The following is a 20774-nucleotide window of genomic DNA, read 5'->3' as shown; positions in this document are numbered from 1 at the left end:
AGATATCTCCTGGAGGGAGGATGGGCTGTGGGAAAGATAAAGATGATTGCCCAGCTGGTTTAAAGATGGCCCATGAGCAGATAATGTGTGCCAGGAGATCAGGGGCACTGCCCCAGCTGGGTTAACAGATGGTGACAGAATCCACATTTCTGGCCACATCAACCCAGCACAGTGGGATAATCTTCCCTGGCATCAATTTGGAAGGTGTGAGCAGGCAGATACATCAGTGTTGTTTCTTTCAGGCCAGGTTGGAGCTACCTGGGATAGGGAAGGTTCTCTGCCCGTGGCAGGGAATGGGATGATCTGGAAGGTCCCTTCCCATCCAAACCATTCCCTGATTCCATGGTGTTTGCCAGAGGAGCAGTGGGATCAGGGTGGACCCCACTCCTGCCACAGCCATCACATCCTTGAACAGCTACAATTGCACCCCTTTCCCATCTCCAGGGCTCCAGTGTAGGACAAGGATAAAACGGGCAGCAGGGTGGGAGTGCTGTGGGAGCAGATTACAAAAGGAGCTATTTTCCCTTTAATCTTCTCAGCTCGCCCCCTGCTTAGGTCCTGGCAGCTGTCAGAGCTCAGCAGGTGTCCCAGGGAGATTTGGGAGGGCACAGAAGCAGCTTGGCACACTCAGGGGTGGCACTGCTTGTGGATTCCCTGGTGCTGCCAGTGCCACCAGCCATTGGGACAGTGGTGGTCTCAAGCTTTTCTATGCTCAGAGATCCTCTACGGCCTCAAACTCTTCCCTGCTTGGATTTCACTCCAAACCTCACCTGTTTAAGTGTGGGAATAACTGGATCCTCCTGGATTTTTTTTTACCTTGGTGATGATCAGCTCCAGGCTGGAGCCAGCAGGAAATTCCTCTTGGGCAGCAGTCCCTGTCCTGGGGGAAAAGGATGTGCTGTGGGATGTCCTGGGTGCAGGATGAGGCTGAGGAGAGGCCACCTGGGAGTGCCCTGTGCAGTGTGGGGACATTTGTCCTCAAAGGTGGCAGGAGAGGGGATGATGCTTGGTCACCGTGGCAACAGCAGAGCAGGGATGCTGGGGACACAGCTGTGTCCTGGCAGAGGTGCTGGGGAGCTCCTGGGGTTTCCTATCCTCATCCCAGGAATTCCAACATTTCAGGCTACCTGGGAGGGGCCCTGCTCAACCAGGATGTCCCCTGAGCAAGATTTGAAAACAGGAATATTCCTGAAATTCAAGAGATATTAAAGTTCCTAAATCCCAGGAAGAGAAACAGGAGCTCTGGAGCAGAGGCCTCAGAAACCACTCACATTTTGCTCCTCCATGGATCTAAGTTTCCAAAGGCTCCCAGAGCCTGGGATATGCCAATGACTCTTGATGTGTGCTGATTGTGATAAATGGGAACCAAAGCAGGTGGATGATCCTTTAGGAATCATAAATCCCCTCTGTGCTTGGTGACATTGAGAAGATCTGGCTTTGGAATTCTGCACCACTCTTTCCTCAGCATGTACACTCAGGAACAGGGTGAGTGTTGGAAAAACATGCATTTGCAAATGGAAGAAATGGATTTGCTGTGCTGTTTATCAGAGCTCAGAGAGCCCCCTTGGAAATAAGGAGACAGAGCCCTGTGCCATTCCCAGCTTCCCAGGGTGCTCTGTTCATGTTCCTGCAAGCTGCTGGATAAAATCCTCTGAATTTCCTCTAAATTAAAACCTCCCCTCTCCCCCTGTCAGCAGGGAGCAGCCCCTGTTGCTGGAACTCTGTGGGAATTTGGAAATAAACCCAGCAGAGGAGGGGGGAAACCCCATGATCTAAAGCAAGCAAGAGAAATCTCATTTTCTCCTGGAATTTCAGAGGCCTGAGCAGCAAACAAACAATTATTTCCCTGTGCCTTTGCCGGGTAGGTCCATAATTCCTGAGAGACAGGGGAGCAGTGCTCCAAACACGAGCTGCTGGCTGATGGATAACTGGGAAAATGGCCCAGATAAATCAGGAGAGAGCTGCAGAGCTGCCTCCATCCCAGCTCCTGGGAGCATTGGAGTGCAGGGCAGGGAGGAGCAAAACTGGGAAGGGAGGTGAGGAATGGAAGGAGAAGCAATTCCATGTTGCCCTTCCTTGGTGTAAAATCTGTTGGGATATAGGAACTGGAATTTTGGCTGGGATTTGGGCAAGGCAATGCTGCTAAAGAGGAATTAAAAGGAATTGGTGTTTTTTCCAGCATATCTTGGATTTCTCCTTAATCCCATGGCAGAGGAGTTCAAACCCTGTTCTTTTGTTGGGAAAGAAGATTTCATTTCCTTCACCTCTCACAGTCATTTTACAAATTGGAGATTAACCAAGTGATTCCAGGAGGGGTGGGAAGGGGCTCAGACCTCCCAGGGAATGGCTCCAGCTCCTGCCTCCAGCAGCCTGTGGCAATTTTCATTTCCATGGAAAACCAGCCCAAGCCTTTTCAGCTCAGCAGGCATTTTTCTGGTATCCCAGTGATGTTCAAATCAATTCTCTGCCTAATTAGATCATAAATATTATTCCAAGGTTTGGGGTTTTTTTTTTTTCCCCATCTTTTTAGGTCTGTTAGGCTGTGGAAGAAGAAATGCATTGGGAAAACCATGTGGGAAAAGTATCTGCTTCTCTCTCTTCCACTTCCAGCTCAACCTGCTGCTGAAATGGGATAAAGACACAGCTCTGGAATTGCCTTTTCTTGTGGGGAGGGGATAGAGACTCTTGGAGGTGTTGAAATGGAGATTTCTCTGAAGGATTGGAGCACCAAATGTGTTGGGAATCACTGCAGAGGTGGGAATGTGTCAGCAGGGAGGCAGGAATAGGAGATGAGCCTTGGGAAAAGTGCTTGGGGGCCACATTCCAGCAGGAATTAGGGAGATGTCCCAGCATCAGCTGAGTTCCCTGTGTCTGGAGAATGGATCAGGATCCAGAGCAGCACAAACCATGGGTGTCCTCCTGGAAAAGGCACCCCCAAATAAGGGCAGCTTTGACAGCAATGCTATTTTTTTGGCCAAGTGTTTGTGGAAAATCCATCAGGAATTTGCCTTTCACTGTGATTTTTTTATTGCAGCATTGGGGTCTGAGCAAGCTGTGCCCTCTCTCCAGGACCTGCCTGGGTGGGATAAGATCCAGGGAAAGCTGGAAACTTGGCAAACTCCTGTGGCAGAAAGTGAACCTGGGGCTGCTTTTTAAAGGCTGAGTGTAAACACATCCCAGGAACTGCCAGTCCATGGAAAACAGAGATAAGGGAGTCTCTGGGTGCCACTCCTGGTTCCCCATATTTATTTGATAACTGGTGCATGCAGCTGACTCTGGTGGCTAAAAATAACCAAGGGAGCTGCTCCATGGGGTCTGGGACAGTCTGGTTTGGAGGGGAATGGTGCAAGCTCAGGAATCCACATTCCTGGTTTTCAATGTGAGATTTGCAGCAGGATCTTATCCCAGCTCAGTGTGGGTGTGCCCCACCATGCTGCTCTTACTGGTGTTACTGGTCCTGTCTCACTGGGGATGGCTCCAACACTCCTTTTGGGATCCCTGTCCTGGGATTGCTGCCATCCCTCTTTCCATGGCATCGTTTGGAGCAGCTCATGGAGCCCACCCAGCCTCAGCACCACCCTGGCACTGGTTTGTACTGGAAGCACTGGGAGGGGGCTGCTGGGGGTGGCTGTGATGTTCTGGGATGGGGGAAAGGGCTGATCCATGAGCCTGGATCTACCTGGGGGATTCATTTTCCCTGTGGGAGTGATCTGGGTGTTGGAGACGCAGGAATCCTCGGATCTGCCAGGATGAGGTCTGATCCTCCACCCACAGCTCTGATTCCCAATACAGATTCCTATTTTTTATCAATTTCTTTCCCTCTTTCCATCCTGGAGCAGCTCTGGGCTCCATTTGGCAGCAGCTCAGCCTCAGGATCTCACACTTTTTCTTGGTGAGGGACATCAATTTTCCCAAAGGAAAGAGAAGGGGAATGCACCAGTGCCATAAATCCCAGGAATGCCAGGAGCCATGCCAAGGGCTCTCCCATGGCAAATCCACTGCCAGGGCTGTTCCCAGTCTGAGCCCAGGGGTCCTGAAGGAGGAGCTGCACTTTGGATTCAAGGATGGAAGAGCCTCCAGGCTTCCATTAATTAACAAATTAGCTCATCAAGAGGCTCCCTAATTTGTCAAATATAAAGCTAGACTATTAATTAAACAAGACGACAGATTTTAATTTGCCAGAGCCCACATTTAATTGATAAATGACTCGTTTAAATCCTTCATGGTGGAATTTTCCAGGAGCAACGATGGGAGATGAGCACGTGGAGTCCTCCAAGCTCCTGGGATGCTGTGCTGTGCTCAGGGATTTGGGATCTCCAGTATCCCATCCCCTCTCTTAATTGACCCATCCACTAATTGGGTCTGCTTCCATCCAGCCTCTCATTCCTCTTTTCCTAAATCCCATCAGCTCCCAGTTTTCCACAGGGAAATTCTTTTGCAGGAGCTCCTCACCAGCTGTGCCAGGGATTTTCCAGGATGGGAAGATAACAGGGTGAGGGTGACAACATTCCAGGTGGGATATCCAGGGAAAAGCTTTAGCTTTCCCTTGGGAATTATGGCTCCTTGAAGGCAGCTTCTGCTGGCTTTGGAATTCTGTGGCCAGAATTAATTTGAGGGCCAAGGATGAAGCTGAGGTCTCCTGACATTCCAATGATCTCCACTCAGAATTAATTCCTTGGATATCCTCTTCCCAGCTAGATGTGCTGGGGAAGCCACATCCAGCCAAGGTATCCCAAATTCCCTTTTCCCAACCTGTTTTCCTCCAAAAAAATCTTAAGGGAGAGTGGGTGAGTTGTATGAAGTCCTGCCTGAATTTTTGATTTACCCTATTGATTTCTAAGGTATTTCCAAAGTCTGGATCCTTCTGGGAGCAGCTGGATGTGAGCTCCATTCTCCATCAGCCAGGAGCAGTGCTGGGGACTTTCTGCATCCACTGCAGGCCATGGATAACAGAGATTCCTTCTGCACTGTTTAGGGAATAAAAATCAGGAAAATTCATTAATGTTACACGTTTTGCATGGAGCAAGGATTGGAGGAAAATGGGAAATGCTGGAGCTGCCAATCCCTGCTGGAGGCTCCATCCTTACCCATGCCAGGGATTTTCCCACTCTGTCATTTATCATAAATTAATCTCTGACAATAAACCTGGAGATTTCCCACCTGGCAGGTGCCTCTGTGGGTGAGCATTAATTGTAGCACAGCTTTAAACAGGCACAAAAGTGGCAGGAGTGAGGGGCTGTGCCAGTCCCAGATGGGAGCCATGAATCACCTCTGGAATTTATGGAGATTTTACGTGTCCAGGCAGGATTGAGATTTTCCAAAGGATAACAACCCCTCTTGGAGGGAAAATGAATGGGGAGTTTTCCTTCTGTAAAGTCAGAGCTGTTGGGCTCTTACATGGAGAGAGTGGGGCTGGATGAGAGGAATGCTGGGCTCCTTCCAGCAGGAACTGGGAGCTGAAATGTCCCCATGGTGTCACCAGTGTGGTTGGGAACTGCTGCATCCATCACTCCTGGATAAACTCCAGTGACCCCAGCTGGCCATGAGGAATGTGCTGTGTGCCAGCCCAGGCCATGGGGTGGATCCTGATCCAGCCCTGGCACATCCCAGGATCCCACCCACAGGTGAGCTGCACTCCTGAACAAAGCTGAGGTTATTATTCCTCACTGGAATTAAAAATTCATGCTGGTGCTCTGGGAGTGCTGGGATCTGGCTGCTTGTGCCCATCCTGCCCCACTCCCAGCTTTTCCCAAATCCCTCATGGGCAGGAATTCTCCTGCCTCTCCCTGCTGTGCAGTTTTATGGATCCCTAATCCCAGGTTAAATCAGGCTGTGAGGAACCTTAATTGAATCCTTAGGTAAAAGCCTTTCCATCCAGCCTGGAGCATTAATCCCATAAAATGTGACACAAATGTTCCTGTGGATCCATGGTGCAGCTTTCCCTCCCTTTGGGCTCGGCTGGTTTTGCTTTCCAAGGTAAAATCTGGATCTGGCTTCCATCAGCAGCACCCTCTGGATAGATCCCTACATTTCTGTTCTATTTAAAGAATTCTTGAATAACAGCTGGGTTTTGGGGCTGGGCTGCTGTGTGGGAAAGGGCTGTACCCAGCATGGGGCTGAGCTCTGGATATTGGGATCAAGGAAGATGCTGTGGGGGATCCCAGTGAGGGCACAGGTACCCCCACACCTCCCTGGCACCACTGAGCAACTCCCTCATTCCAGAAATAATCCCAGCCTGGCAGGGGCTCAGCAATAAAATATATTTTGCTGTTATTTTTACAAATTCCAGGGCAATTGGAGCCCAGGAACCTGCACCAAGGCCACCCCCCCCAGCCAAAAAAACCCCAAAAAAAGGCATGGATTGCTCAGAGCTGGCAGGAGCTGCTTCCCAGCCCAGAGCTGGGCAGTCCCTCTGCCCATCCCAGTGATGGGACCATTGGCAAAGTCAGCTTCAAGAATTTGCATCCCTGCAAAGCTCTGCTCCATGGAATGGTGAGTTCCCAGATGTTGACTGCAAGGAAAACTGGGGTTATTAATTAAAAAATCATAAATAAGGCTGATTTTCCTTATGGGTGGGAATTTGAAAGAACCTGTTGTTACTAAGTCTTTGTTATTAAGACAAATCCAGCTGGTGCTTTAAAGAATTGGGAGTTTCCTGAGGGGTTTTATCTGCCAGATCTCACTGATTTTTGCTGGGAGATTTCAGGAATACTCTCCTCTATCCTTGTTTGGTATCTTCACTTCCAGCAGCAGGAAAAGCACATCCAGAGGATTTTAGGATGATGCTGAAGGAGTTCAGGGTGAAAGATCAGCCTGAATTCAGCTCCAGCAGTTCCAGCAGAAGGAATTGAAACCTGTCAGCATTTCCCTTTTTCCAGTGGGATGCACAGCATCCAAACCTGGAGCCCTGTAGGCATTTTATTCATGGAATTTCTTATTCCAAGGTTGGACAGGGCTTGGAGCAGCCTGGTCTGTGGAAGGTGTCTCTGTCCATGGCAGGTAATGGAATGGGATGAGTTTAAGGTTTTTTCAAGCCCAGCCTTTGCAGGATTTGATGCCACCCCTGCTCATAAAACCCTGGGCAGGTGACATCCTGTCTGTCACTGCTGAGGGGCTCCAAGGCAAGAACAAAGTGTCTGTGCCTGGCAATTCCTCATCCCTGCTCCAGGAGCTGTCAGTGGCCTTTGACAGCTCCAGCAGGAATTGGAAATCGTGGATAAATCTCTGGATGTGGCACTTCCATCACTCCTGAGGGAGCTGTCGCTGCAGGATGGGGATGGGAGGGGGTGGGTGGTGCCATGGATGGGGAAATCCATGGCACAGGGCCCAGCTGTGCCCTGGGAATGTTCCCATCAATCCTCCTCTGCCGAGGGTGGGGTCTGGGAGCCGAGAACTCGGAATTGTTCCCTGGCCTGCGGGTGTGCATCACTCAGATCCAGCCCCTGGGGGAAGCACAGGGAAAAACGGGGGAAATGATGGAGAATGGAGGCAAACAGAAGCTCTGGGAGGCTGTTTGAGGGCTGAACCATGTGGAGCTGCCCATCACAGGTGTGGGATGCAGCAGGATGTGGTGCCAGCCTCAGGAGCACAGCGAGGTTTGGCCACCCCATCCCAGCCCCGCTGTGTTTCTGGGGCTATTTATAAGCTTGAGTTGCACAAGTTTGGGACTGGGTTTTTTCCATAGCTGTATCAAATCAGCGAAAAAAGGGAACAGGAGCCGTCTCTTGAACATCCTGTCTGTGGCTTCTTTATTTGTGCAGGGAGTTTGCACTTGGATCAGGAGGCAGTGACAGGATCCGGAGTTCGGGACCACAGCGGGTGTGGAGCCAGGGATGAGCTCCGTGTGGGAAAGGCAGGGCAGAGTTATCCATGGGCATCAACCCAGCTCTAAAACCCGGGATTTGGAGCTGGGATGTGCAGTGGGAGTTTCCTGTCTTGTTCTCATAGCTGAGCCTAGCTCCTTTTCCAGCCATTCCCATTTATCCCCACGGCTCTGCCCAGGGCGAGGGAAAATGCCGGAGAAAGCGCCCCCGGGAGAGGGAAAACTTCCTCCAATTTCTTCCCCATTGACTGCGACATCTGTTTGGGGATGAGTCAGGCGGGTTCCCAGAGCCTGTGTGGGAGGGAAGAAGGGCAAAAACCGGAGGGGTCGGAACTGCCGGGTCCCATCCGCGCATCCCAATTCCATCCGCGCATCCCGACCCCATCCCGGCTCCATCCCGACCCCGTCCGCCCATCCCGGCTCGGCGGGGAGTTGCTCCAGGGCGTTTAATCAGCCCAAATCAATTCCGAGCTCTAATTGCTTTGCTCGGTGTGGGTGGCACTCGGAGCTTGCCAAGGACACGACAACTGCCAAAGGCTGCGCCTGGAATTGCTGCTCCCGGCGGCTGCTCCTGCAGGGATCCTGCTCCTGCAGGGATCCTGCTCCTGCAGGGATCCTGGTCCTGCGCGGATCCTGGTCCTGCGCGGATCCTGGTCCTGCACGGATCCTGGTCCTGCGCGGATCCTGGTCCTGCGCGGATCCTGCTCCATCACCAGCCCTGGGAACGGGGATTTGTCCTTCCGCAGGCGCTGCTGCCCGCAGGGCTTTGCTGAGTGCCCCGGAGGGAAACCCCAACCCACAAACGCTCGGGATGGGAAATCATCTCCCAAGTCAGCGCGTTTTCCCTTCATCTTGCTAAACACAGCGTGAGAGCAGGATCCGGCATCCTGCCTGGGAAAGGGGGCAGTGCCAGGGGATGGGCTGGTTCTGTGGGGATGCAGAGCTCGGCCTTACTGGGAACACTGGGATTGTGCCGGGTCTCGGCTCTGGGTCCCTCGGAGCTGCGGGATTTCGGTCATTGCTCGATGTCCCGTGCAGGAGCATCCATGGCCAGGCATTCCCAGCCTCACCAGGCCCTGAGGTGATTTTGGGGAGCCCTCAGGTCCCAGCTGGTGCCACCCAGAGCTGCCTGGGCTGAGCATCCTTTGGTGGCACCACCTGACTCCAGGCACACAAAATTAAATCCCATCAGTTTGTTGTTGGTTTTCTCCCTTGCTGGCTGGATCCAGGATGGTTTTTGCCCTGTCTTTATTCCTGAGGGTAACTAATTAGCCTTAATTAATCTCTTGTGGTAGATTAACTTCCTTTCTGCTGGAGAGGGTTGGAATGGCAAACCCAGGGCAGTGTTGCTTGAGCTGGTGTCCTAGAGGGGTAAATCCTGCTCCTTTTCCAGGCTGGAGGAGGGTGAGGGGGCATCACTGCCAAATTTTCTTGTGTTTCCTTGTGCTGCCTTTGCTCCCAAGCCCTGCACTGGCTCTCATCCCGCTGGAATGGATGCTGGGCCGGGGATGGGTGAGGCTTGGGAGCGCGGGAGCTGCGTGGGGAGGGAAGGAATTTTCCCGGTGCCACATCAAGCCTGGGGTTATCCAAACCTCCTGCTCCGTGTGGGTGGGGACTGTGCTGCTCAGCGCTCCCAAAATGGGGGCGCTCCCCCAAAAACCTCTTGTTTGTCCCCCTGGACTCCATCCCTCCTCCTTGGGGAGCCCTGGAGCCTCTCCCAGCCCCCAAATGAGTTTTCTTGCAGGTGTTGGAGGCACTGGGGGTGACAGAGCTGCCACCACAGAACCACTGCGGGCTGGAAGCAGCTGCAGCATCCTGGTGCTAATGAAATCCATGGGGGAAAAGCAGCCCCTGAGCAGCAGGAGCGGCGTTTGGGAGCCAGATTTGCCTGAAGGGAAGTGACTCAACGTCTTGGAAGGAGTTGGGGGCGGCGGGGGGGAGCAGAGGACAGCGGTTGACCCAGGGTGGGGACAGCACAGCGAGGGGGGCTGGCAGCCACCTGCCTGCCCTCGGGAGCAGCATCCCTGCCGAGCGCTCTGTGCTCCGTTATCCCTCCGTGGGACGGGGCGCTCGGGCCCGGGGGGCGGCACAGGAAAGGAGGCCCCTTTGGGAAGCAGCTTGTTGCTTCCTCACGCTGGGTTGCGATCCAGGCCAGCGTTCCCAGCTCCCGGAGTCACACCCTCTCCCAGCTGTTGCTCGCCGAGCATCGCGCTGCCAAGAAAACCTTGGTGATGGATGCGACTCCCTCCCCGCTCCTTTAAAACCCGCGCCGGGATCCGCCTGGGAATGGGATCCCGCTGGCACCCGGGGCACGCCGAGCTCGTCCTGCCCAGCACGGAGCAGCGGGACAGCGCTGGCACCGCACGAGGTACTGGGAAAAGTCACTTGCTGCGGGATACTGGGAGCGCTGGGAGGTGTCACTGTGGGAGCAGATGGGACAGATCCAGCCCGTGCCACTCCCCAGCCGGCTCCGTGATTCTCATGGTTTTTATAATTTTGGGCTGCGTGTCACCCTGCTGGGGATGTGCCACAAGTGTGGGATATCCCGGAGCTCCCACCCTATCCCGGGATCCCCTGGGAGAGAGGGACACCAGGGAGCCGGTCACGAATCACCCCCTGCCCGGTTCCACGGGGGGATTGTCTCATTCCTGCCCGGTTCACACTTCAGGGCTTTTTGGGGCTTCTCCTTTCCCCTCAGCAGCCCCACAAGCCGGCACATCAGCACTTTTCCAGCCCTGATTCAGCTCAGGGGTGTTGCGACACCGAGTTGTGCAAAGCTGGCAGTGCCTCCGATTCCTCTTTTTCGGCTCTCACGGGAGCTCGTCCGCATGGGACGGGGTCAATGTCCCCACCTGACGGGACATGGTGGCCGTGAGCTCCCTCCCACCTGCCATCACTCCCTGCTGCCATCAGCCCCCGTCCCCTGGTCACACTTGGGGTGGTTTCCCAGCTCTGACAGAGCTCGGGTTTGTCTCTTGTGACTGAAGCCGAGAGCTGGAAAACTCACGGATCCTGATGAAGGAGAGCAGGTGGGGACTCTGGTGGAAACTGATGCTCTGTCACAGCGTGGTGCAGCTTTTGCTCCAGGTGTTTTGCATCTCCCTCTGGACGAGCTATCCTGGGAGGGATTTGTGTCCAGGGATTTGTGTCCATCCAGGCTCAGCTCGTGCCGGATCACCGGCTGCACCGTGGATGCCACTGGCAATTTCCAGCTCCTGGCAGGCACAGGGCAGGGTCAGGGTGGCCCTTGGCTGGTTATCCTCTCTTGGGGATCCCAGTACAAACCAGGACAGGCTGATTTCCTCGCTGGGAATGAATGCACTGCTGGATGAACAGCTGGGAATGGGCAGGAGATGATGAGCAGCTTCTCTTCTTTCCTGCACCCCAGGAATGGTTTTGGGTTGTCCCTCTCCAGTGTGTGAGGCCAGGAGCATCCTAGGAGCAGGGCATGGATTTGGGGGAACAGGGAGGGAGGGTGGAGGAGCCTGAGAGGACCTTTTGGCTGTGTTCACAGTGAGGGATCCCCAAATGCTTCCCAAAGGCTCCCAGGAGATTCCCCAACCACTGTGGGCAGCACAAGAGCCGGAGTGGACGGGGCATGTCACCACTGCCACATCCCCTTCTGCAGATTCAACATCCTCCCCCAGAGCTTCCCCCTTCCCCTTCCAGCTCTGCTGAGGCCAGCAGCTGGTTTATTCCACGGGCTGCATTTATTTTCCTCATCCTCCCATCCCATGTGCACCTCCTTGGGATGAGAAACCTCGGCAATATCCGTGTCAGCTCCAGCTGGATGCCAAAGCCACAAGCCCAGGGTCGTTCCCATGCCAGCCCTAACGGGGTTGTAGGAGAAGCAGAGATGTCTAACCCAGCTTCTAAATGCTGAAAATTCCTTGGGGATTTATCCAGTTCAGGTAAACACCTCTCTGGGTTTATATATATTTGTTAATTTTTATTTTTAATAGGGGTTTGGGAGGAAGGGTTTGCTGGTGCTGAGGTTTTTTTCCTCCCCTGTTGTTATGCAGAGGGTTTGGGACCTCTGGGGTCCCCGCTGTGCTTCACCCCAAACCCCCAAATATTCCTTAAAACCCCAACCTCCTTTGAATGTGAGCTTTGCAGCCTGTGGGGTGGGAAAACAGCTCGGAAGGGAGAGGAGCTGGCAGTGAATTTGGGGGGGTTGATGTCCTGACAGTGTGGCAGTGTCCCCTCGCTGGGGACAGGGAGAACAGGGTGGCTTTTCTTTGCTGTGCTGATCAGCATTCAGCTGGGGACACAAAGCACAGCTGGGAGGATGCTCCCATGGATCCGGGGTGACTTCCTCACTCGAGGGGGGGCTGATTGTGCTGTCCCCAGCCTTGTCACATCCCCTGCAGGGTCACGTCCCTCCTGCAGCCCTATTTCTGTTTTTCTTGGGTTTCTTTCCCTTTGTGCACCCCAAATCCAGAGTGATGTCCCCAAGGAGCCCTGACAAAGCCCAGGCCATGGTTAGAGACAGCATCACTGGACTGCTGGGGTGTAGCAGGGAGGATGCTCTGAAAAAGGGAGTTTTTTCATCTTTTTATTGCCTGAGAAGTGCCAGGAGAAAACCTTGGGTTATTAGAAAAGAGGAGAGCAGAGGAGATGAAAGAACTTTTATTATCTTGGAAGCCGAGTCATTTTAAGCAGCTCAGAAGTACAAACTGCCCTTTTTAAAGGAAACCTTTGCCTGTGTAGGTGCAAACGCCCAAAATTTTCCTCTTTAATCCTCTCACCTTCCCAAGAGCAGAACGGATGGAGCAAAAGGAATTTTACGAACAGGGTGGCTCTTTCAACACTTATTGCCAGGGAAGGCTGGGTTCCTCTGCCAGAGTTTCACCCTGGGAGGGGCTTTTCATGCCCAAATTTTGAGGTTAAACCCCATTTCTGACGGGATTGGGGTGTTTTCTCCTCTGGGGTGACCCCACACTGTGGCCAGGAGGATCCGTGGGATCCATCCCATCCTATCCCGACCCGTCCCGCTCAGCCCGGCCGGCTCTGCCCAGATAAACACTGACTCATGTTTTTCTGTCCCACCCTGGGCACAGCAGCTTTTTTAAGGCTGCTTTTTCCAGCTATTCCCTGTTCCCTGTGCTGTTCACAGCAGCCTCAGCCGGGATGCAGGGAGAGGCTGGGGATGCTGGAGGCTGCAGGAGGGGGGGTCCCGGATCCGTGATGGAGAACTGGGATGTGTCTGAGTGGATGCAGGTAGGGATTCAGCTTCCCACTGTCCCTGTGCCTCAGTTTCCCCTGTGGCTGAGCCTCCTCCCTTTTCCCTGGGGGGTCTCCAGCTGGTGGAGGAGTTTTGGGAGAACTTCCAGCCCGGATCCTCGCTGGCAGGAGCTCATTCTCAGCCTGCTGCTCCCATGGCATCCCACATCCCTGTCCCCTTCCCAGCCTGCTGGAGTGGGACAGAGGGGTCAGGGATGCTGGCAGGGCTGGAATCACGGCCAGGAGCAGCTTTTGGGGAGGCTGGAGCTCAGGGTGTGGAGATCTAAACTCTCTCTTGATGGGCTGGAGGTTGATTTACACCAAGGAATGGCTTCATCCCGGGTGTCCAGTGGGGAGTGGGATGCTGAGCAGCACCATCCCTGTGGCATCTGTTGCCATGGCAATCACCTGCTAAAATAAAGGGGAATTGGAGCTGGGTACCCAGAGCTGCTTTCCCATTTGGTTCCCTGCCCTCTGAGATTCCTGGGAGCTGGATCCCTGCAGGGATGTCCCTCCTGTGTGACCCTGGGCTGGGTGCCAGAGGGATAAATGGGGTGGCCTCGGGTGCCAGCTTGGGGTGGGGTTTGCATCCTCCTTTCCTAGGGCATGGAATTCTCAGGGATGCTCGGGATCCAGCCTGCAGGGTGTGTCTCAAGCTCAGCCAGAGCTATGAACCCCCACAAAACTGGGACCAGCACCTGCCACATGTCCCCAGGGACAGCCCTGCCCTCCAGGACTGTGGCGGGGCTCGGTGGGGTCTGATGCCAGCAGCTCCAGAGGGACGTGGAGATCCCGTTTTATACCCCGAGCCCTTCCCAAAGCTGAGCTCCGAACATCTGCCGGCAATTCCTCTCTCTCCCGGGAAGCTGCGCCGGAGCTGCCCTCGCCTCCCACGCCCGGAGGAAGCGGGTTGGGGTTTGGGGTGCGCTGGGAGCTCGGAAACCGCCGGTGGAAGGAGGGGAGGGAAGCGATCCGAGGAGAGAAAGGCAGAGCAGCTGCCGGGGAGGAGGGCAGGCACCGACCCGGCTGCTCCCGAGGGATTTATTTGTCCCCTCCGGGGTGTCCCGTTGGGGACAAGCGTTTTCTAGGGGGGACAAGCACTCCCCCGGTTTCCCCAGTGAGCCCTGGCAGGTCCCAGCCCGGATTCATTTCATGATGTGGATCAAAGCGTGATGCACTTCGACAGCCCAGGCAGGATCTGATGTTCTCCAAAGCTGCTCTGCTGGTTTGATTTAATTGAATTTGATATGATTTGATTTGATTAGCTTCTATCAGTTCTCCTCAACCTGTCCCAGTGGCTCCAGTAAAAGCCTGGCCGGAGGGCTCCGGGCAGGCAGGAGGCGGTGCTGGCAGCCTGCCCATCCCCATAAACTCCTGGATCTGGCTCTGGCACCGCCCTGCCCGCCGGGATCCGCTGCCAGGGGCCCGAGCATCCCCTGCCCTCCCCGTGTCCCCGCGTCCCGCCGCGTTTCCCCGCTCACATCCGTCCCCCGCCCGTCTGCCTTGGCCAGGGCAGAGTTTTTTTTCGCCCAGAAAAGCTGGATTTGAACATTTTCTGCTGTTCTCCCGGTTTCCTGTTGCCTTCCCAAGAACAACATCCCTGACCTCATCCTCCCCCGGTATGTGCCGGGATGCTGCCGGTGCGCCCGTCGGGAATCTCACCCGGCCTTCCCTGGGTACCAAGACAAACACAGCTGCGGCAGTGACGGAGAAAAGGCTATTTTGGGTAAATCCTCTGCTCGTTTTTGTTGAGGTAGGAGGACAAAGATGAATAGATTGAAGGGAGAACAGTGGTTTTGGCTCGGGCAGGGAATTTTCAGCCCGGAGAGGAGCAGTGAAACACTCTTAGTATTATGTGGCTTCCTTTTTTTTTTTTTTTTTTTTTTTTTTTTCCTCCCAGACTTTGGAGTTGTTTCACTGTGAGAAATGAGGAGGTTTCATGCAGACTCTCCATTTTTGGGAGAATTTTGGAGAGGCAGGTGGGAGTTTGCTGGATGATTTTACAGCAGGTCTGGGCTCCTGGTGCCCATCCTGCCCATCTGGAATGTTCATGGTGGGATTGGCAGCTGCCTGCTGCTCCTGTGGAGTTTGGGTTTGCTCCTCATGAGCCCTGGAAACAAACCCATCCTCTGCCAAACCCCACAGGGAAGCAGAGTCCTGGTGTTCCCATTGCTTTCTGCCATCCTCATCCCAGCTGGGAACAGACACCAATCTCTGCCCAGCCTGGCAGAGCAAAATTTCCAGAGAATCCAGATAAATAATGAGCTTTAAATCATCAGGCCCAGCAATTAAAAAGGATAATAAAGGGAGCGTTTTACATAAAAAACATGGAAATTAAGACAGTGGGGAGTGGGAATTTCTCCTGTCCTGCTGGAGCAGGGGCTGAATGTGGGGTCAGAGTCACCCTGTGGTGGTGAGGGGTGGGGGTTCCCCATGGATTGACAGCACAGTGGAAATGATGGTTGTGGAGCAAGTCCAGGGAGCTTTGGGGTTCTCTGGATGATGGGATGGGATGGAATATGATGGGTTGGGATGGGATATGATGCAATGGGGTGTGGTGGGATGGGAGGCAATGAAGTGGGATGGGATATGAGGCAATGGGGTGGGGTGGGCATGGGGTTCTGGGCTCCCCCACCTTTCTGGAGCTCTGCCTTTGGGAAGGCAGTGACCTGAAATCCTTGTTCCATAAAGCAACGACTCATTAATCAACATGAACGTTGCTGGGAGAGTCAGTTCTGCTGATTCTGTTCCTTCCACTGGATCACTGACTTTAATTCATCTCTCGTTTGTCCTGGCTGCTTATCGTGCCCCGGAGCTCGGCCAGGGGGAGGTGACAGGGTGGGATTTCACCCCCTGGCCGGGGACTCTGCAGCAGCAATGGCAGGAAGGAACAGCAGGAAAAGCCCAGGGAGAAACAATAGCTTCCAACACAAACAGCATGGGAATTTCAAAGCAGGGCTGGCGGGAGGGTGACGCTCGGGGACCTTTGGGGTGAAATTCCTCGGGAACAGGGAGGGTCCTTGGGTGTCCCCACATCACTCCTGTGAGGACACACCCGTGTCTCTGTGCTGCTCCATCAGGCACTGTGGGATTTTGGTTTTAACCCCCCTGACCCACAGGGGAGAGGTTGAACCTCCTCAATCCAGGCTCAGAGTCTGACAATAGCAAATGGTGCTGTTGGTTTACCACAATTAACACATTTAAACATCCAGGGCACCAATTGAATCAGGAGAATAATCCTTTGGGAATCCAGGATATAAAATAATCATGCAGATAATGTGCACCTCATTTATACGTTGAATTATTTATTATTCAATTATTAATAACCTTGGCTGATTGATTGGTTCTTTGAGGATGCTGCTCGTGTTGGGTGCTTGTACAGAGAGTACAGGATAGGATTTCTGTCCTGGGTTATCCCAGAAGATGCTGGGATCATGGCAGGACCCTGCCTTCCCCAGACTGGAGGTGAGGAGGGTCCCCAGGCCAGCACAGCCACCCCACGGGAGGCTGCACAGGGTTAATTGTTACCACACCCTGAATGGGTTTCCTCCCTTAAACCCACATCCGGAGGTGAGTGGCCTTTCTTTGATCCTGGTTTTAATGTTACAGCTCATGCCCTAGGCCAGTGTGGAGGGAGCTGCTGCTGTGCTCTGGGACACTGAGCTGTCACCTGTCCCCAGTCCCGACAGAGAGCAGAGAGGTGAGAGCGTGCCTGGTGTCAGTGGGGTGTGTGGGGAGCTTCCCTTGGGGTTTTCAGTCCAATTCAGTACAAAAAAAAAAAAAAAAAAAAAAAAAAAAAAAAGGAGCTGTAATATGTTGCAGATTGGAAGGTCATAGCTGTTGATGAGCTGTTAATGAGCATTATCCCGGTTTTTCCTCTGGAAGTAGGCGGGTAATCAACATTTGTTCTGCAGGATGAGGCTGCAGCCACATCCTGGTGGAGCTGAGGGACTGAATCACGTCCTGATGTCTCATGGATGGGGGTGGGAATCAGGGAGGAGCTGTGGGAGCATCTTGTTGGGGACCAGTGGGGTTCTCATGGGATCCCCCATTCCTGTGTGCTTGTCCCTTCTCTCCCATTGTCCCCCTGCTCTCCTCGCTGTGATTAACACAAGTGTGTGCTCAGCAGGGACAAACCACAGGCTGCAGGCCCCAAATCCCTGGGGTTGCTCACACAGACCATGGCTCTCCCCAACCTGTCTGATTACCTGGACGGCCTCAACAACTACAGCGACTACCCCGACTACAGCTACGAGGAGACGGGCGGCGCGCGGGCAGAGCCGGCCCGCGACCCCAAGGACATCACCAGGATCCTGTCTGTCATCATCTACAGCGTCTCCTGCGTGCTGGGCATCCTGGGCAACGGCCTGGTCATCGCCATCATCACCCTCAAGATGAAGAAATCGGTCAACGCCGTCTGGTTCCTCAACCTGGCCGTGGCCGACTTCCTCTTCAACATCTTCCTGCCCATCAACATCGCCTACACGGCCATGAGCTACCACTGGATCTTCGGGACGGCCATGTGCAAGCTCAACTCCTTCCTGCTCATCCTCAACATGTACACCAGCGTGCTGCTGCTCACCACCATCAGCTTCGACCGCTACGTGTCCGTGGTGTTCCCGGTGTGGTCGCAGAACCACCGCTCGCCCAGCCTGGCCTACGGGGTGTGCGCGCTCATCTGGGGCCTGGGCGTCGTCATGAGCTGCCCCTCGCTGGTCTTCCGGGACACGGCGCCGAGCCGCGGCTCCGTCATCTGCTTCAGCAACTTCTCCCTCTCCAGGAACAGGTCCCACCACGGGCTGGCGCTGGCCAGGCACCGCACGGTGACCGTCACCAGGTTCCTGGCCGGCTACATCCTGCCCATCACCGTCATCACCTTCTGCTACGTCGCCATCGTCCTCAACCTGCGCCGCAACCGCCTGGCCAAGTCCAAGAAGCCCTTCAGGATCATCGTCACCATCATCGTCACCTTCTTCCTCTGCTGGAGCCCCTACCACCTGCTGAACCTGCTGGAGACGGTGCCCGACGCCGTGCCCTGGTCGGTGTTCGAGATCTTCATCCCGCTCACCACGGCCCTGGCGGCCTCCAACAGCTGCATGAACCCCGTGCTCTACGTCTTCATGGGCCAGGACTTCAAGAAGTTCAAGGTGACGCTCCTTTCCAGGCTGGTGAACGCCCTCAGCGAGGAGACAGGGCACTCCAGCATCGTGCACAGGAGCTTCTCCAAGATCTCCTCCATGACTGAGAAAGAGACAACAGTGGTGTAAGCTCGGCCTGCAGGAGGGACAGAGTGACAGTGACACCTCTGTGGTGGCCCTGGTGGTCAAGCATTGTCCAGCAGTGTCCTGCAGCCCATTTTTGACTGGTGTTGCTGCAGGGGATGGAGCTCCCTGAGGTATGGAGAGGACACAAGCTTTGATCTTGTGTGGGATTGCAAAAATCCTTGTGCCAAACTAAGAAAACATTTTGGGGCGTTCCCATCCAACCTCTGCATTGCCTGGCCTGGGAAGGGCTTTCCAGGTGTTTCACCCTGGTGGGGTGCAGGATATCAGGAGGGCATCTCCCCTGCCATGGGTGACTCCTGCCATGGCCAAATTGGTGACACTCCTCTGTCCCATGGCTCTGTGTGGCTCCTCATGGTAAATTCCTGAAGTATTTTGGTACTGGAACAAGGCGTTTGTGACTTTTTTGGGAAGTGTCCTTATGAGGGGCTGGAATATCCCACCTCAGAGAACTGGCAAGTCTCAAATGCCTTCTAAGTGCTCCAAACCTAAAGTCACCTTCCAGTGTGAAGACTGGGCTCATGCACAGGGCCACCAGCATGGAAAACTGGGAGAAGAAAGAGGGAAAGGTCAACTTGAAATGTTTTTTTAAGCCTCATTTTGATGGGCACATTCCACACGGTACATCCTGCAGAGAAGTGGATGTTTGGGACCAGGAGCAGCTCCTGGGGAGGACCTGCTGTCTCCTCCTGCATCCAGGGGGGCCTGGCTCTGCTGCCAGCTGCTCCCTGCTGGGACCAGTCAGTGCTATGGGATGGTTTTGTCTCTCCCACCTTGGGAAACTCTGGGAATCTCGTGGGATGCTCTGCTCCCACAAATGAATCTCTGCAGGGAAGGATGGGCTGAGCCACCACCCTCATCCAATTTCACAGCCAGTTAATTTTGGAGCTCCTTCACCCTGACCCCAGTGTCACCCTCATTTATGTGTCACTCCCAGGACTGAGAGGAATCTCTGGGTTTGGGCAGGCCCCAGAGCCCTGGGGACATCTCAGGAGGAGATTTGTGCAAAGTTTTGACACCCTGGCAGTTGAGAGTCTGCTCCCAGGTGCCCACAAAAGCTGAGATATTTATTTATAGCTTTCCTTGGAAATCAGAAAATGGGAGATAAAGTGGGGAGGCAGCTCCCAGGAGTTGTTTCCAGGCAGCAGATTGTGCCAGGCACGGGTAGAAGTAAAACCCTGGTACCCAAGCAGCAGGAATGTTGGGATTAGAGCAGATGCTGCAGTGGGAGCTGGATTTCGGGATTTCAGATGGATTATCTGGAGTTTTCTCCATCCCACCTTGATCTGCATCACCTCCTTGCTGTGATGGGACACTCAGCACCTGGATTGTGCCCATGTCTCCTGGGGATGCTTCCCTAGGGAGCACTGCCACATCCCTGCATCATGGCCAAGCCCAGGGCTACTCCCAGCCCTGATCCACAGGGATTTTTCCCCCCAAACACACTTTGGATCTGTACCCATGGAAGCTGCAGTGCCTGAGGAGGCTGCAGGGCCTCTCTGCTGGTGGGAGGAGGCTCCTCTTGCTCATTTTCCCCAGTATTTAATTAACAGTGCTGGAAGGCTGCCTGGATCCTATTAGGAGTGGGATGGGACAGATGGGATGGATGGGACAGATGGACAGACAGGGACACACAGAACTTGGAGAAGATCAGTGCAGGGAACAGTGGGAATGGGATGTACCCAGAGCCAGCAGCCTGTGGGGCTTTGGGGGGTTTGGGGAAGCCCTGGATGTTGGGAACAGTGGGATGAAGCCTCAAGGACTGGATGCCATCCCACTGCCCCTCAGGTTGGTGCTGGGATGTTCCTGATGGATCCAGGATGATCCTCACTCATTCTGGTGTCTGCTTTTTTCCAAGCCCATCTGTTATCACTCCAAACAGCTTTCACAAAGAAAAAAAAAAAAAAAAAAAAAGCAAAGCAGTGCCTTGGTACTTACCCTGGGGTTAAATCATCACTGTAATGGCAGCTTGGGAATCCCAAGTTTTCCCAAATATTTGAGTTCATCTTTGTAGCTGTTTGCTTATTTAATAAAACCTCTGTTTCCCAGACAAATACCTCGATGTGTGGATGGGAAGGATCCCAGAGTTTTTCACTGAGCAGTCGCTTCCCTGTGTGTGTTCCTGATCCCTGGTGTGGAATTTGGAATTGTGGAAAGAGCTCAGGAGCAGAGGGAGGGGGTGTGGGGAACTGAGGTGGGATCTGAGCCTCTTGGATGGCTTTGGGAGATCTCCCATGGGTGATCCAAGTGCTCCATCCAGACACCAGTGCTCCTGTTCCTGGTTCTCCTCATCCTGGCAGGGTTTGGGATGAGGATGGGGAAGAGAAGGGAAAAATCCACTGAGTTTTCCCTGCTGGACCCTGTTAGCTTTGAATTAAGGAAGATCAGTGATTTCTGTTGCTGTGTCCCCCACTGAGACAGGCAGCAAAGAGCTCACCCAGGCAGCA

The 20774-nt window shown here is 54.0% G+C and overlaps 1 protein-coding gene across 9 annotated transcripts; it reads left to right on the top strand.

The window, feature by feature from the left end:
• Window positions 1-9745: 9745 nt before the first annotated feature.
• On the top strand, window positions 9746-20246 carry CMKLR1 (chemerin chemokine-like receptor 1). 9 transcript variants are annotated; one of them, XM_056504540.1, is made up of 3 exons: window positions 9746-10190; window positions 16655-16745; window positions 17175-20246. In XM_056504540.1, exon 3 carries the CDS (start codon window positions 17227-17229, stop codon window positions 18310-18312), a length of 1086 nt encoding a protein of 361 aa, XP_056360515.1. In that variant the 5' UTR covers window positions 9746-10190; window positions 16655-16745; window positions 17175-17226; the 3' UTR covers window positions 18313-20246. The 9 variants fall into 9 exon arrangements, with proteins under 9 accessions (XP_056360515.1, XP_056360509.1, XP_056360511.1 ...); XM_056504534.1 differs by having other exon boundaries at window positions 9864-10190; window positions 17172-20246; XM_056504536.1 differs by lacking the exon at window positions 9746-10190 and adding an exon at window positions 10821-11733 and having other exon boundaries at window positions 17172-20246.
• The last annotated feature ends 528 nt before the right edge of the window (window positions 20247-20774 follow it).

The sequence above is a fragment of the Oenanthe melanoleuca genome, chromosome 15, assembly GCF_029582105.1.
Source record: "Oenanthe melanoleuca isolate GR-GAL-2019-014 chromosome 15, OMel1.0, whole genome shotgun sequence".
NCBI classification, from domain to species: domain Eukaryota; kingdom Metazoa; phylum Chordata; class Aves; order Passeriformes; family Muscicapidae; genus Oenanthe; species Oenanthe melanoleuca.
Note: the sequence above shows the minus strand (reverse complement) of the source record. Positions and strands in the feature narration are given on the sequence as shown.

Excerpts from the sequence above, each read along its gene's own strand:
- CMKLR1 (XM_056504540.1), top strand. The coding sequence starts at position 17,227 with ATGGCTCTCCCCAACCTGTCTGATTACCTGGACGGCCTCAACAACTAC.